Source organism: Pongo pygmaeus, chromosome 18 (assembly GCF_028885625.2).
Source record: "Pongo pygmaeus isolate AG05252 chromosome 18, NHGRI_mPonPyg2-v2.0_pri, whole genome shotgun sequence".
Classification (NCBI taxonomy): Eukaryota; Metazoa; Chordata; class Mammalia; order Primates; family Hominidae; genus Pongo; species Pongo pygmaeus.
The window spans coordinates 59,013,779-59,028,712 of NC_072391.2; the positions used below are offsets into that span (position 1 = coordinate 59,013,779).

At 36.5% G+C, this 14,934-nt stretch overlaps 1 protein-coding gene across 2 annotated transcripts in view; it reads right to left on the minus strand.

Annotated features, from left to right (window-relative positions):
* The window catches only part of CDH8 (cadherin 8), a 383,067-nt gene that overhangs the window by 157,057 nt on the left and 211,076 nt on the right, over positions 1-14,934 (minus strand). For both annotated transcript variants that reach the window (XM_054454633.2, XM_063655190.1), the window contains 3 exons: positions 11,119-11,286; positions 7,067-7,254; positions 3,617-3,870 (listed from right to left, as the gene is read on the minus strand). In XM_054454633.2, coding sequence (XP_054310608.2) covers positions 3,617-3,870; positions 7,067-7,254; positions 11,119-11,286 — 610 coding nt within the window. The remainder of the gene's footprint in view (positions 1-3,616; positions 3,871-7,066; positions 7,255-11,118; positions 11,287-14,934) is intronic.

The following is a 14,934-nucleotide window of genomic DNA, read 5'->3' on the forward strand; positions in this document are numbered from 1 at the left end:
CTAAGCACTCACTAGTAACAACATCCGTAGCAGTAGCAGGAGAAAATAAGACTAAATGAGATCAATTAGACTATTTAGCCTATAGCTGTCAAAAAAAAAACACAGAATTCTGCACACAGTCAGCCACCTAGATGAATCTCTGCTAAAATAAGTTTTAGGTTTTTAATTTGCATTTAAGATGTGAAATTGATGGTGGCTTACCTTTTATTAACTGGTAACACTACTAGCTACCACATATTTTATTTAATATTGTCACTTAATCATCTCATTAACACTGTGAGAAAGATGATATTATCCCATACGGAGGAGAAAACTGAATCTCAGAGAATTCCAGAGACTAGTTCTCCGACTGGGAAGTAGTGGTGATATGATTTCAACCTTAGTCTCTCTAAATTCAAAATATGTTATATTTTAAATAATTTACACAACTTTATTTTACATTACTGAAAGACAGTATTGCAGAAAGTAGCAAGGAACTAATTAATGTTCCTGCAAGTGAGAGGGTAAGAGGATGGATTTTTCTTTATGTCAGTTTTCATTTTCCCCCGGAAAGGAATATACAGACATATACATACAGATAGAGATATAGTAGTAGGTATAAGAAGTCAAAAATACATGATATTTCTAGCTTGACAATGTGCTCTAAAAAGAAATTGAACCGCATGAGAAGCCAACCAACCGACAAATAACTGTATGTTTTAGCATGGCAGATGCTGGGATAAATGCCTGTTTTTTGCTAGATAGCAAATTAAACATTATCCTAAAAGATGGATACATTCTTGTCAGTGTATAAAATACAACAGTCCTAAAGAGAAAATAATGCATAACTATGTGTTACCCAGTAATTCCCTGAATATCCATATCCTCTGGTTCTGTCTAAAAAGGTTAAATGGCTCTAAATCTGTCTGCTAGACTCATAAGGAACTATGCATTGCTCTGGCTAGTCAGAAAATTTAATTTTCTTCTGAAATTAACCAATTGTGCATAGAGAGAGGGAAGCTGCTCTCCATGATCCAACTGGGGTGGAGGTGGGGGCAGAGGACTGTAGAAATGCAGAACAGATGTTGAAAAATATGGTTTGTGATTCTTAAGTTCTCATCCCATGGAGCCAAGCCAGGTTTAATCAAAAATGTGTGGGCTCCCTCTTCTGAATGACACATCAAAGGCTGCTGTAAATGCTTTGAAACAGTATTCGTCCCTTCTTTGGGTAGAACCATAGATGCCGAGGAACTAGCACTTGCCTGACATCTATCAGAAGCACAGATATGCCTGTGTCATCAAATAGTGCTTTATCTGTCCATCTCTTCCTGGTAAAAACAGTCTCAAATCCCCTTTAGCTTTCCTGAAAATGAGATGCTTCTAAGCTGGACAGTTATTTCTAAACAGCCTCAAACTTCCTCTACACAAACTTTCCTGCCACTAACAGTAATAAAAGTAGCAATAGCAATAATACTAACTAGCAACTACAATGAGAATCTTTGCTTGATTCCCTGTGAACTGGAATTAGTATCAGTAAATCTCCATTTTTACATCAGTAAAATGAATAGATTATAAAATGTGCAACCATATGTGGACAACTATGAACCTGGATTTATAGCTAGCTCTGCCAATAGGATGCTACTCTTATTATGGCGTGAAAGTTCCTCAAGCCTCATCTCTAGATGATTAAGATCGTGTCTCTGCATAGCCGGTCCATTCCCACTGGTACCATGTAGTCCATGTTGAGAATTTATATTATTGTGCTGATATCTGAACCCTTATTTTCCCTACGGACCCTTGGCTTGGCAGACTCCAGAGCCCTTACATGCTCCTGGCTGACAAGAGTAGAAACCTTGTCAAATCAAGCACTAAATTTGGTCCTCTGATTGGTCTCTCAGTTGAACCAATCTCATTTACTCCCTTCACATTCTGTCTCCTGCTTGGAGATGTAAAGGATGTGGCAACTACTCCTTTTTGAGTTCCTTTCAGAGGAAATTGAGAAACATAGGAACAGGGCAGATTCATCCACTCAACAAATATCGTTGTCCCCATTAATGTCAGCATTCCAGCGTAAAGCCATTGCATAATTTCACTATATTTTCAGGAAATTAATGTCAATGTAAATTTATTTTTTTGGATATTCCTCCCATTGCATTCAACATTGGCCAATTAATAGATACAATTTTCTTAGCCAAATAAAGGGCTTTGCATATGTCTATAGTTTGTGAAATTTCTTTAGAACTGAGAATGGCCAATGGACCATTTCTCAAATCCCCAGGTAAAGTTTCATCTTCTTAGAGGTTAGACTCTTCTGCAGGAAGCCTTCTTTGCATCCTTATTGGCTGTAGTCTTATTTGTTATTCTGAATTTAGAAATGATTTGTGCTTAAAAACAAAAAGTTCTCTTCTGGGTCTATAAATAATTTTTGTACAAATTCAACTTATTTGGGGAGCTGACTGTCCTGCAAGGTTTTAATCTCAGCCTCATAGTCTCAGCACCCTTGTGAGTAACAGGAATTTAATACCTTTTTTAAAAAATTGAATAAATAAACCTACAGATAACTCACTTTACCAGGGTTTCTCCAAATGAAGTAATTGGAAGCAGGTCTGCCCTAGTTATTTGTGACTTGTAAATTGAAAGGGTTTGGTATGAGCTGACATCAAACGCAGAAATCAGCTGGACAATTCTTTAAAATTGTATTCCTCCATCTACTTCTCACTCTCTATCTCCTTGATTTTGCAACAAATATTTGTAAGACAATATTTGAAATCCACACTCAAAACACATCATTAGCCAACACTTCACCCTTGGAGACCAGCATAGAAGTTATAGATTTTCAGTGTGCTTTCGGGAGAAAGCTATTTAGCTGGAGAACCTGTACTGTCATCTGGGTGACTGGAAAAAGAAAAAAGATGTGTACGGTACAACAGAAAAAAAAATCGAACGGAGCTTCATTTCTAAAAAAGGCAGAAAAGCTTTAATAAAGAATCATTTCGCATCCTGGGGAAAAATTTTGAGCAGAAAAACTATAAACAGAGGGTATTTTTGAAATGGCAGAGAAAGATTTTTATCTAGGAGACACCAAACCAGATACGCTGACCTATCAGAAATGTCCAAGAAGTGATAAAAAAATAATTTCAAAGCCAAACACCAAATGCAGAAGTAAGATAGGAGCCTCTTAATGCATTGACACAGTGGTCTCATGCCTCTAAATTCTAAAATATAATTCACCAGAACTGTCAAAAGAGACAGAGGACAAACTAGCAATGCTTCCCCAAAGCTAAACAAACAAACAAAAAAACCACTAACAAACAAAAACATAAAAATAACAAGATCCACCCAAATGTATTGCAAACATTTGCAACTTTGCATTTTCATAGAGCTCTCTAAGAGCTGGAATAGCTGTATTCATCTTATTGTTCCTGGCTCTGGGCTCTATATAGCACTTAGTAGGCACACATGTGCATGTACACACACCACACACACACGCACACACACACACAATGTGCCAACCAACATTATTTGGTCATGTGAGCATATTCCCAAGGACAGCCCCACAGAAGGTACATGCAAAGGCATTTTTCACTGATCTGCTTGTCATTTGCAGTAGCCAGTATTCCTTTTAAAAGAAAAATACCTTATAGGACTGGAAGTGATATCAGGGTCACGAGCAGTCACTTGCCCAATCACGGAGTTTAGAGCAGCATTTTCATGAACTTCAAGGAGGTAAGTCGGTGAAGAGAAGACCGGAGGCTCATCAGCATCTTCAACGACGATTTTGACTGTCGCCGTGTCTTTAAAGGGCCCCCTGCCACTGAAACGTGGGTCAATATGGATATTGGCTGCCTCTACCTTTAGCGTATAGGATTTTTTGGTCTCAAAGTCCAGAGGCTGTTAAGAAATGACAAAGATAAATGCTTCTCACTAATGACCACAGCAGCAAGAACTAATGAGTATAATGCTGATGGATAAAAGTTATGTGCATTTAAACCCATTTGTGAGCCTTAATGGGATCACTCTCCAGTCCCCCAGATTCAACCTGTAAATTTTATGGGCATTTATTGATATCTGTTTATTATACAAGCTCAGTGAATCTAATCTCCTATTGTTTTGTTTTGTTTTGCTCATTTCACTTGGAATTCACAAAATATTCACAGTCAAGAATTGTGCCATCAAAATTTCACTTCAGAGTCATAATAAAATTTTATTAGTGACAGCATGACCTGCATACTAATCAGCCACTTAATCGGGCCTCTGCTGGTGGGAGATAAGGCGACATCGAACACAATCTCTATCTGGGAAGAATATTTTATCATTTCTGCAACAGAGTGTGAAATATAAAGAACTAGAAATAATCATTGTTTAGTCCAAGGAGACATTATAAAGCATAATTTAGCACTAATCCCCACAAAGAGTATTTTCTGATTTCACTTTAAAGCATTGCTACTCTACTGATCATGTGGTTAAAATGAGGTTTATTATTTTTTAGGACATTGTTAGAGGCTCTCTATTATGAATTTATGCTATGAGGCAGGTGGACATGTAAAGAAATATGTGCACCGATACATATGTATGTACTCGTGTTTATATTTAGAAGAAGAAATTATGTGAGCTGTATAAATAGATAAATGAATCTAATTGTGCCCCCACCAACCACTTAAAAGCAATTTGAAATTACCTCATTGCACCATTACTGACAATATTTCTGACATATTAATACTTCATTCCCTAAAACTCTGAGAGACTTTGGTCAATGACCTAGGTAAGTAAAGCTAGGTAAAAAGAAGTCGCCTTCAATAAGCCAGAAGCCCACGTGCATTAGCACCTTTATAGTCCGATTTTTGACAACTCATAATACTTCAGATTTCAAGAATGCAAGTCTGTCGAGGTTCAAAGAGATAGTATACATCTGCATTACAAATTTCTCATAAGAAATAGAACTTTAAATAGGCAATGAAGATTTTTAAAAATAAGCTAGAAGACAAACTGGCACCAGTGAACTCTTTCAGAATCCTAGTACAAGCTTAATTATGTATTCTTATTTCAAACTATTGTGTTGGTTTTTACATTTGAATTCTGATCTAATGGAACTTGTCTCCTTTTTTTTTTTTTTCAATATTTTCTAGTAAACCAGGCAGGCACTCACTTTACTATCTATTCTAAAATTACTAGGCATATGCATCCATGAATAGATCATGCAACATCAGCATATTCACAATTTGCCAATCACCTTTACTGTAACAATTTTGCAATTTCAAACTCTTCGCAAACATTGTTAAGTATAACAGATTATGTTCTGCTTAATTCCAGCTCAAGATAACGACAATGAACCCAGACACATTCTGGTGTCCCAAGAATTTTATTGGACAAAAAAGAGGTCCTATAAATGTAGAAATACAACCCCTTCGCACTGTTCTCTAGGGTAAAATACACATTTTACTTGGTGTCAAGGTGTATAGTATATGCTTCCAAGTTTATGAATAACAGCAAATAAAAATAAAGTAAATGGCTAATTGTTTCAGTTTATAACAGCACTTTATGGAAAAACAATGGGAATAACAACAATAAAAATGACATTAGGAATCATTAGTCAAGGAAAATGTGGCTCTGGGTTATTCAATAATTGACTCAAATATTATACTCTACTTTATTTCAAACATGGCTTTTTAAATGTTTTGTAGTTGTTAATGCTAAACTCAAACCAGGATTTTGGTAGAAAGATAGCGTTGCTCAACAGAGAGTTAAAATAAATGTAGACATCTTTCCAAAATTGATTTTTAAAAATATTTTTTATAAAAAAGAATATCCAGAAAACTTTAGGTCTCTATTGTTAAGATCTCTTCAGTGGGGGCAATTTTCAGAGCAAGACCATTGGAAATAGGTCTCTGTGTAACATGATGGAGATTCAGATAGTAACCTTACAGTCATATCTACATAATGCTGATGAAGAAAGTGAAAAAAATTATTGACTCCCAACAGTGTGGTCCACCAACTACCTTATTTGAGAAGAAGCTAATCCATTTAAAAACTAGTTTGATCTACTTGATGACAAAGGTTTGAAGAACAATATTGAAGAAAATAATCAGGATGAGGATCAAAGAGTATTTTCCTTGCAAGTGTTTTGTGACTACAAAGAATGAACTATGTTCTACACATTTCTTATGAGTGTAGATTTTATGATGAGAACTATAAATGGAAAATGTTGTACAGAATTTTTTACATCTACCATAAAAACAAGAGATTGCTAACAAAAGCAGCCTCAAATTTTCCTACATTATTTGTACTTGTTATGGAGATGTTTGTTTTTTCAATGGTAGCTCCCTATCCAGAAGCAAGGGAACGATGAGATTCATTTCCCATAATGCTCAAACCTCTGAGCCATAGTTTGGAGTATACAATGGTAGCAGGGTTGGCCCTGTCCTTCAGGCACTAGAGAAAGCCAGGATAACTGAACCTGAATGTTCTGCCTGTTTGTTTTTTTGTTTTGTTTTGTTTTGTTTTGTTTCCATGAAAGTACAGCCTTCAATAAGGACTTGGGAAGCTTCAGTGTTTTGGGGGAAGATATTTCAGGAAGCAAGAGTTGAAACATGTGGAAAGTTATATACAGAAAGACTAAAAGCCACTGAACTTGTCACCTCTGTGGGCAACTGAGGCCTGTACTTACTGAGAATCCTTTTACAACCTTAAACAATATGACTCAGAATAGTTTCTGCAAACAATAGTAACTGTCCACCAATTTTTCTCCTCCTTTGGTTGAGGGCTGCCTTCATAGGGTATTGACTTCCCCACATAGTTGAAGTGCCCTGTACAAGAAGTCAGTAAATTCCTGTGGTTATGGGTAATAGGTAAGTTGGAGGACCAGCACTATTACGGTAGCTGTTTACCAGACCTTTAGCAGAAATGTGAAGGGGGCCCAAGAGATAAGAGTTGCCAAAAGGACTGTACTAGTTATCTTGTCTTACTGCTCAAAGCTAAACATCTACCAGCTCTACAATTCTGTCAGGAAGTCCACACAAGTCCCTTAACTTTAAAACTTAAAAGTTTCAACAAGATATTTTGAAGATGGAAAAAAGCTTCCTTAGCTTACTTTTCTTAGCCTTATAATGCCATCCTGGGCCTGGGCATCAGAAGTGATTTCAAAAAGTGCTGTTCCATCTCCATCAATGATGTCATATGATGACTGTGCATTTTCACCAATATCCTGATCATTGGCCTTCACCCTTCCTATTGCAGTGCCAAGAACCACGTCTTCTGGTACTGAGAAGTGATACAGGCCTTTAAAAAGAGAAGAAACAATGAGAGTCACACAAATTCCAAACATTCATTCATTCGTATGGCAAATGTCTTTTGGGCACCTCCTTTGTTCTGGGCATTCCTATAGATGCTACCAATAAAGTGATAGAAAAGACAGAAATATCCATTTCCCTTGTGGAATGTTCAGTCTTTTAACTGAATCAGAGAAAAACAGTTCCCAGAAGAAGGCATGATCCCTTTTCAAGGCTCTTCTGAGATATGAAACTTACTCAACCATATGTTTACCAAGTGTATATTTGGAGCAGTTATATCAAGACTATTAGGGAATCTATGTGTATATTTTTTTCCTTTTTGCTGTATAATCACATTTACTGCCCATGGGATATTCGTTGTTGCCAACATAAAATATTAAGCTAATTTCAGCACAGAAAGATGCAATGTGTAACACACTGGAAGTCACTTTTGAACTTACCTTTATATTTACAGACTTTTAGACCATTTTTGATAAAATTCAATTACTGAACTTCTGCTGTGCCCTGCAGCAAGCTGTTCAGACACATGAAACACTCCTCTTGTTGCTAAAGTCCTCATTGCTCTAAAGACAAAAATCCTGCCTTCAACACTGCCTAGGCAAAATACAATCAAGTGTATCTTCACTCTCCTATGGGGGCAATAAAGTGTGTCTAATTAGTGGCATTAGTCCATTTTAACTCAAGTCACTTTAGTTGTTATACTGCTGTCACTCACTTTCATTGGTTTAGAGGAAGCTGTTGGTGTCCCAGTCATAACCCCCGGCCATTGCTACTGTAGTGTACACCTGTCTTACATCTAACTGCCACTCCTGCATTTCTTTGCCTGAGGGTTATTTCTGGCCTTTAGAACCTATTTTGCCCACTGAATGTCAGGCCAGAAATGCCAGAAAATTAATGCCTCCTGCAGAAGCAGCCCTCAAAGACTCACAGGAGTTAGTATATAAAATTCTAGGTCTCTCCATTCTGTGGTAGGATAACTTTGAGTTTTTTCTTTTCTTTTCCTTCTTTACAATGGTCCAGAGTTTCTCCAATAAGATAAAGTTCCAGTAACCCACTGTAGTAACTGACTCAAAAATGTACCTTTTTTTTTTTGGGGGGGGGGGGGCTATTTCTCTCTCTCTCTCTCCTTTCTCCACTGGCATTTATTGGTCACATCTCCAAGTTAAACTTACAATCAAATTCTTGTCTCAGGGTCTGTTTCTGGGGAACCCAAACTCAAAAACCCAAAAAGTTTTAGTCTCCTTGCAACCACAACAAGGGAAAATTAAACATTTAATGACTTAAAAACCCAAAAGGAAAAATCAAATCTGGAGAACATTACCTAATTCTCATTTGAGCTCAAATCCACTGAGACACTTGGATAAACTAAGGCTCATTATAGTCAACATAAAAGTAAGGTTTCTTCTAGCACTAACACCCCTTTACTTAACAATGGGATAAAAACATCACTCTTAGAATCACGAAGTTATAGGACTGGGGATTGAAACATTTTCCAAATAGTTTTGTCACAAGGTAGGCACTGAAAATCCTCACTTCAAGCAAAGTCTCCCAGTTTTCTCATAATTGGTGTAATGATTCCATTTTCCACAAACTGTATATTCCAAGTAAGGTTTGAGATGATCCCTTTTGGTATGCTTATTAAATAAATAAGACAGCAAGGGGCCGCGCTGTGCTGCTAGTCCTACATGGGGAGTATTGGGAAGCCAAGCAAATGGAACATTCTTTTAACCATTCCTATTCTGTGCCTGCTCCTCATCTCTATCAGTGTGATCATAGTTGATAGTTATTATCTCTAAGAAAAGGCACACGTTTGAAATTGATCTGCCACTATTGGATTGAATAATCATTTTCTTATAATGAAATATGGCATCTTGCAGTATTCACTGTAATGGCAACTGCAAAGGCAAAAAAAGTGAGGGAAAGAGTAGAAGAAATGGTGTTCTCCATTTCAATAATTTTGTTTAAAAGGATTGCATTGTTGTCTGATTTATGAATTGCCAGATGTAAAAATTCTAAAATTCTTAATGGAAATGCATCTCCTCTATCCTTTCTAGCTTGAAATTTCTTCAGATAAATCATCAAAGATACCTCAAATGTGTCATTTTCAAGCTCCATACACATTTCTCTCTTTGTCACTCTCTCCCTGTCTCTCCCCACCCCCACCTTCCCTCCTTTAACTCTTTAAAAAACAGATTTCCTATGGTATTTTCTAACCAACGAAGAGCACTAGCATGCATCTAATCTTTCGTGTTAGAAATATGATCATCTATCTTCCTCAACTGAAAATGCAATCTTTCCTTAGACTTTTATCCTCTGTAACTCAACTATGCATCACATCCATACACTTTTCTCTGCATCCAACACAACCACCCTTGCTTGCCAGGGCTACCATCACCTTTTATGTGAATGATTGCAAATAACTCTTTAACTGGCTGCAAAGCAGAAAAAAACATTGAAGGAAGGCCAAATTTAATTTCTTTCCAATTTCCCTGGAACCACAGCCTGTCACTCAAGCTGTAATTTAAAATCTTTAAATGGCCTCCTAATGATCTTAGGGTAAAGGTCCTCATACTTAAAATGGCTTTCGAATCCAAGTATGGCTAATTTCAGTCTAATCTAACTCTCCAGACTCTTGCTGCAGCACTTTCCCCTGGCACTCTCTGCTTTAGCTGCAGTGAAATTATTTCCATTCCCATACAGGGCTGTACACCATCCTTCCACAGAGCTTCTTTTGTTTTATTATTGACTATATTTAAGATGTACACTATGATGTTTTGATAAAAGAAGCCACTGCCTTGGAAAGATGTCTGCACTTTCATGTTCATTCCAGGATTCTTCAGAATAGCAAAGAAATGGACATTACCCAAGTATCCACTGACAGACGAATGGCTAAAAAAGTTGTGGTGTATATTTATACAACGAAATATTATTCAGCCTTTAAAAGGGAGATCCTGTCATTTGCAACAACATGAATGAACCTAGAGGATATTATGTTAAGTGAAATAAGCCAGATCAAAAGAAAAAAAGTCCTGCCTGATCTTACTTATATGTGGCATCTTAAAAAATAATAATAATAATAATAAGTATGTAGACACAGGGCTTTTAAACATCCTTTTTAGCTGCACTGTTCATCCTCCCTCCCACGGCTTCACCTTGTTCCAACTAATTGTATTCACTTTTTCATGTCTCAATTCAAGAGTCCCCATGTCAGAAAGGCCTTATCAAATCATGTCTCTGTCATATTACTTGAATAAATGCTCAGAAGAAAGTGTTCGATGAGAGTAAAGAAAGTTTCCAAATAATTATTGTCTCCCTGATTCTTTCATGTTGGCTGCCTAGAATGCATGCTGTTGAAATTTCCAAGGCAGAGTATGGCTTTAGCAGGGAAGAGTGGAGTCTTACTGATGTCCTCCCAGTTGCAGGAAGAAGGAGTGTACGTTTTGCAGCAAGCCTACTGCATATTTGTCTTCCCTACCTTGGGCACTAGAGATTTGATTTCCTTTCTAAAAAAAATGGGGCTAATAATAGAGCAATATCTGAGCTTCATTTTCATCACCTTCTCAAGCTTTCAAAAAGAGAAATAGCGGGCAAAAGAGAAAGGAGTGCACAGCTTGCAGTCAGACATACTGGTTCTAATTCTTACTTACTATACGCTTGATACTTGGAAAGGTATCAACTGCTTTGTAATCTGTAAAATGGGAATAAGTTTAGTACCAAAATCATGCCATACCTGGCACATAATAAGCCACTCAATAGTTGCTGTCAGGTTTTTAAATATCGCTAAAAATTATAATATAAATTCAAATGGAAACATCATACCAAGATTCTCATCCAGTGCAGGAAATTAACTTACTCTGTGCAAATTTTGGAGGATTGTCATTAACATCAGTAAGAGTCACTGTAAGTGTCGTGGTCCCAGACAGGCCACCAGAGTGTCCACCCATATCTTTGGCTTGGATAACAACCAGGTACTCCTCCTTGGCTTCTCTGTCCATGTTGGGAAGGGCAGTTTTTATAATAGCTGAGGGGGAAAATGGAAGAATGACTTTCAGTCAGAGAGCTAATTCAAAAATGAAAGTGTTAATCTCACACATGCACACACATAAACACACAAGCATACACCAAGTCCCTACTCAGATAATTTTCTGTGTTCTTCTGGCATTTGATTGGTGTGTGCCTGTTATATCAATGAGAAAGACTGTGGTCATAGACATTTATAAATAATTTGCAAAAATATTTTTATAATGTATAAAAAGAACTTGCAAAAATGTATATTAGAAAGTAAACTGAATGGCATCCCTTGCCTACCAAATTATAAAGTATATCATAACACAGTCTCGTCCACCCCAGAAAACCCTGGGAGTGAAAGAATTCTCCAATTTATCACAGATCTCAATTCTCCCACAAGAGGAGTAAATACACACATAGCTTGAAGGCTCTGAGGTCAAAGATAAATTATTCTGAAGTTCACAAATACATTAGAGAGATGAAATAAATAAAGGCATCATTAGAACCAACTCAGATGAATAAAATACCAATCAGAATTAATATAGTCAAGTGTCTTAAGTTCTAATTTACTGTTCAGCTATATTTATATTTTAATTGTTTAGATACATCTTCTCTTTGTAAAAGTAGCAAATAGTTTAGAAAAATAGGAAGATATAGGAAAAGGTGAATAAAATATAAAATTACATAAAATATGATAAAATTACATAAAATATGATAAAATTAACACTGCTCAAATCTTAATGTTTTTTCTTCTGATATATATTCAGGGTCTCATGTGGGTTTTGTCTGTTTGTTTCACTGGTAATTTAATAATCTTGTTAAAGATCCAAAATTTGCTTAGATCCTCCTGAAGTTTATTTTGAAAATCAAAAATCCTTACTTAGCTCTCTCTCTGCCTCCACATGTTTTTTTCATAGATAATGCTGACATTTTGAGGCGCAAAATTACAAGGCCATGATATGTACATAGCCAGAAATGTATGTATAAACATTTAACCACAGACATGATCATGATGTAGGCAGCATTCTGAGACTTTCTTTTTCTCACAGGAGATGTTTTTGAAAAACTTCCTTGTCACTGCATAGAAGTTCACCTCATTACTTCCTACAGTTGCATAATTTTTCATTGTACAATATACTCTATGTGGCTAAGGCATTCTCACATTGATAAATATTGCAGTTATTTCATATTTTCCCATGTCAAACAACTAACAGATATAGTAGTATGATAATATTGTGTTTTTTTATTTCCTGCATTTTTACTTAACTCTATGTCATAAGATGCCCCTTCCCCATATTGCTAAATGTCCATAATAAAACTTATTTTGACTAGTCCAGAATACTTCTATTGAATTGATGTGTGTTACATTTCTGGTCAAGCTAAAAGGAAAATGTCCAGATTAAAGGTAATTTAACCCCTTCACGTCTAACCCAGGGGCACCATACATGTTCAATTCAAATTGAAACTGAGCCATTGCCTTGGCCACTTCTGAAGTTGTAATTCTTTTTTTTAAATTTATATGGTTTATTTAAATCATCTGTCTGTAAAAGCATTGCAAGAAGTTGAAGTCCCTAAATCTTTTGAGTAGCAAGTGAGTCCCAAGAGTTACCAGGGAAATACAATGCACCTACACAGGGAGCAGGGTCTGGGGAGAACTGTGAGTTCTTATACACTTTATTAGACTCTGACACAACTTTAATAATAGGGCTTCCCATTCAGGGAGCACTGAATTAGATAACCTTGCTTATTTGGAAACATTTGTAATACTACGATGATATTTTTCAATGCAATGCTTTGTTTCAGGATTTGATCACGTCATAATATAGCTCACAGGTCATACCTCTATAGTTAAAAATAAAAACAGAAATAAAAGTAGAAATATATCAATCATTCAGATTTAGATCACTCTGAGGCATGTTTGAGAAGAAAACAAACAGATAAGCAAAAAACAGCAACAAAGATAACAACCTCATTATATTAGCATGTTGAGATACCAAGATAGCTACTCCGCTATGGATATATATTTTCATGACCTAGAATGTTTTCATTATGGCTCAAATTTTCAGTAAAAAAGATAAGAACATTGTTTTCCTCCTGTGATGTTTACATGAATGCTTGTACCACCACATTCTAAGGTCATCACGAATTAGGCCATCCATTGGACTTTGGAATTTGACATGGAGCTTCTAACAATCAGAGCAAAATAATGTCGTTCTCCAAGGAAGGCAGCAACGTTTTTCAAGAAAGTTGATGAGGTGAGGTCTATGCATGAGATTTTTCAGGATACCTGCGTGAAAGAACTCCTGCAACTTCTCCGAGTCAAAAAAGATTGGTGTGTATTATTCTTATCATTTCTTTTATATGTTGTGAAAGTGAAAATGTAAAACAAAACAAAACCGTGATGTCTCTCAGGCATTCGGAATTAAAATAGTTTTTTTACTCACTTGGAAATAACACCTTTGGGTTAGTGCCTACGAGTTGTATCAGAATATGAGTGAAGCATCACAGTGGAGAATGTTGTTTATCAAATAGGACAAGAAATGCTCCATGGGAGCATTCATCTATTGCACAACTCTTTTTACCCTCCCGCATTGAGGTAAGCAGCTTCATACTACCTAAAATGCATATGCAGTTGACTCTTGAACAACACGGGAGGTTAGGGGCACTGACCCCACATACAGTTGAAAATCAGTATGTCATTTTGACTCCCCCAAAACTTAACTGCTAATAACCTACTATTGACCACAAACTTTACTGATGACACAAACAGTCGATTAACATATAAATAGAATAGTGTAAGAGGCTTGTGAAACTGGAACAACTCCATCTTGAATAGGGGCTAGGTAAAATAAGGCTGAGACCTTCTGAGTTGCATTCCCAGACAGTGAAGGCATTCTAACTTACAGGATGAGATAGGAAGCCAGAACAAGATACAGATCATAAAGACCTTGCTGATAAAACAGGTTGCAGTAAAGAAACTGGCCAAAACCCACCAAAACCAAGATCACGACAAGAGCGACCTCTGGTTGTCCTGACTGCTACACTCCCACCAGCACTATGACAGTTTACGAATGCCACCGCAACTTCAGGAAGTTACTATATATGGTCTACAAAAGGGGAGGAATGAATAATCCACCCATTGTTTAGTATATCATCAAGAAATAAGCATAAATATGGGCAACCAGCAGCCCCAGGGCTGCCCCTGTCTATGGAATATCCATTCTTTTATTCGTTTACTTGCTTAATAAACTTGCTTTCACTATTCTACAGACTTGCCCTGACTTCTTTCTTGCACAACATCCAAGAACCCTCTTTTGAGGTCTGGATTGGGACCCGTTTCCGGTAACAATAGTACCTACACACGTTTTATGCATTCATGACATTCATTTTTCTTAATTTTTTTAACACTCTAGGCTACCTGGTTCATCTGTCAATTTTTCCAAATTGTTGAAAATCTCAGAAAAATTTTCAAAATATTTACTGAAAAAAATGTACTTGTAAGTGGACCCTCACAGGTAAAACCTGTGTTGTTCAAGGGTCAACCCTATATTTTCAAGTTTGATTCCTCTTATCAATGCTGCCCTCATAATTGAAATCAAGCAAGTTTGTCTTTTTTATCTTAGTCTTAACCTTACCAACTCTGTGACCATGAATAAATTAT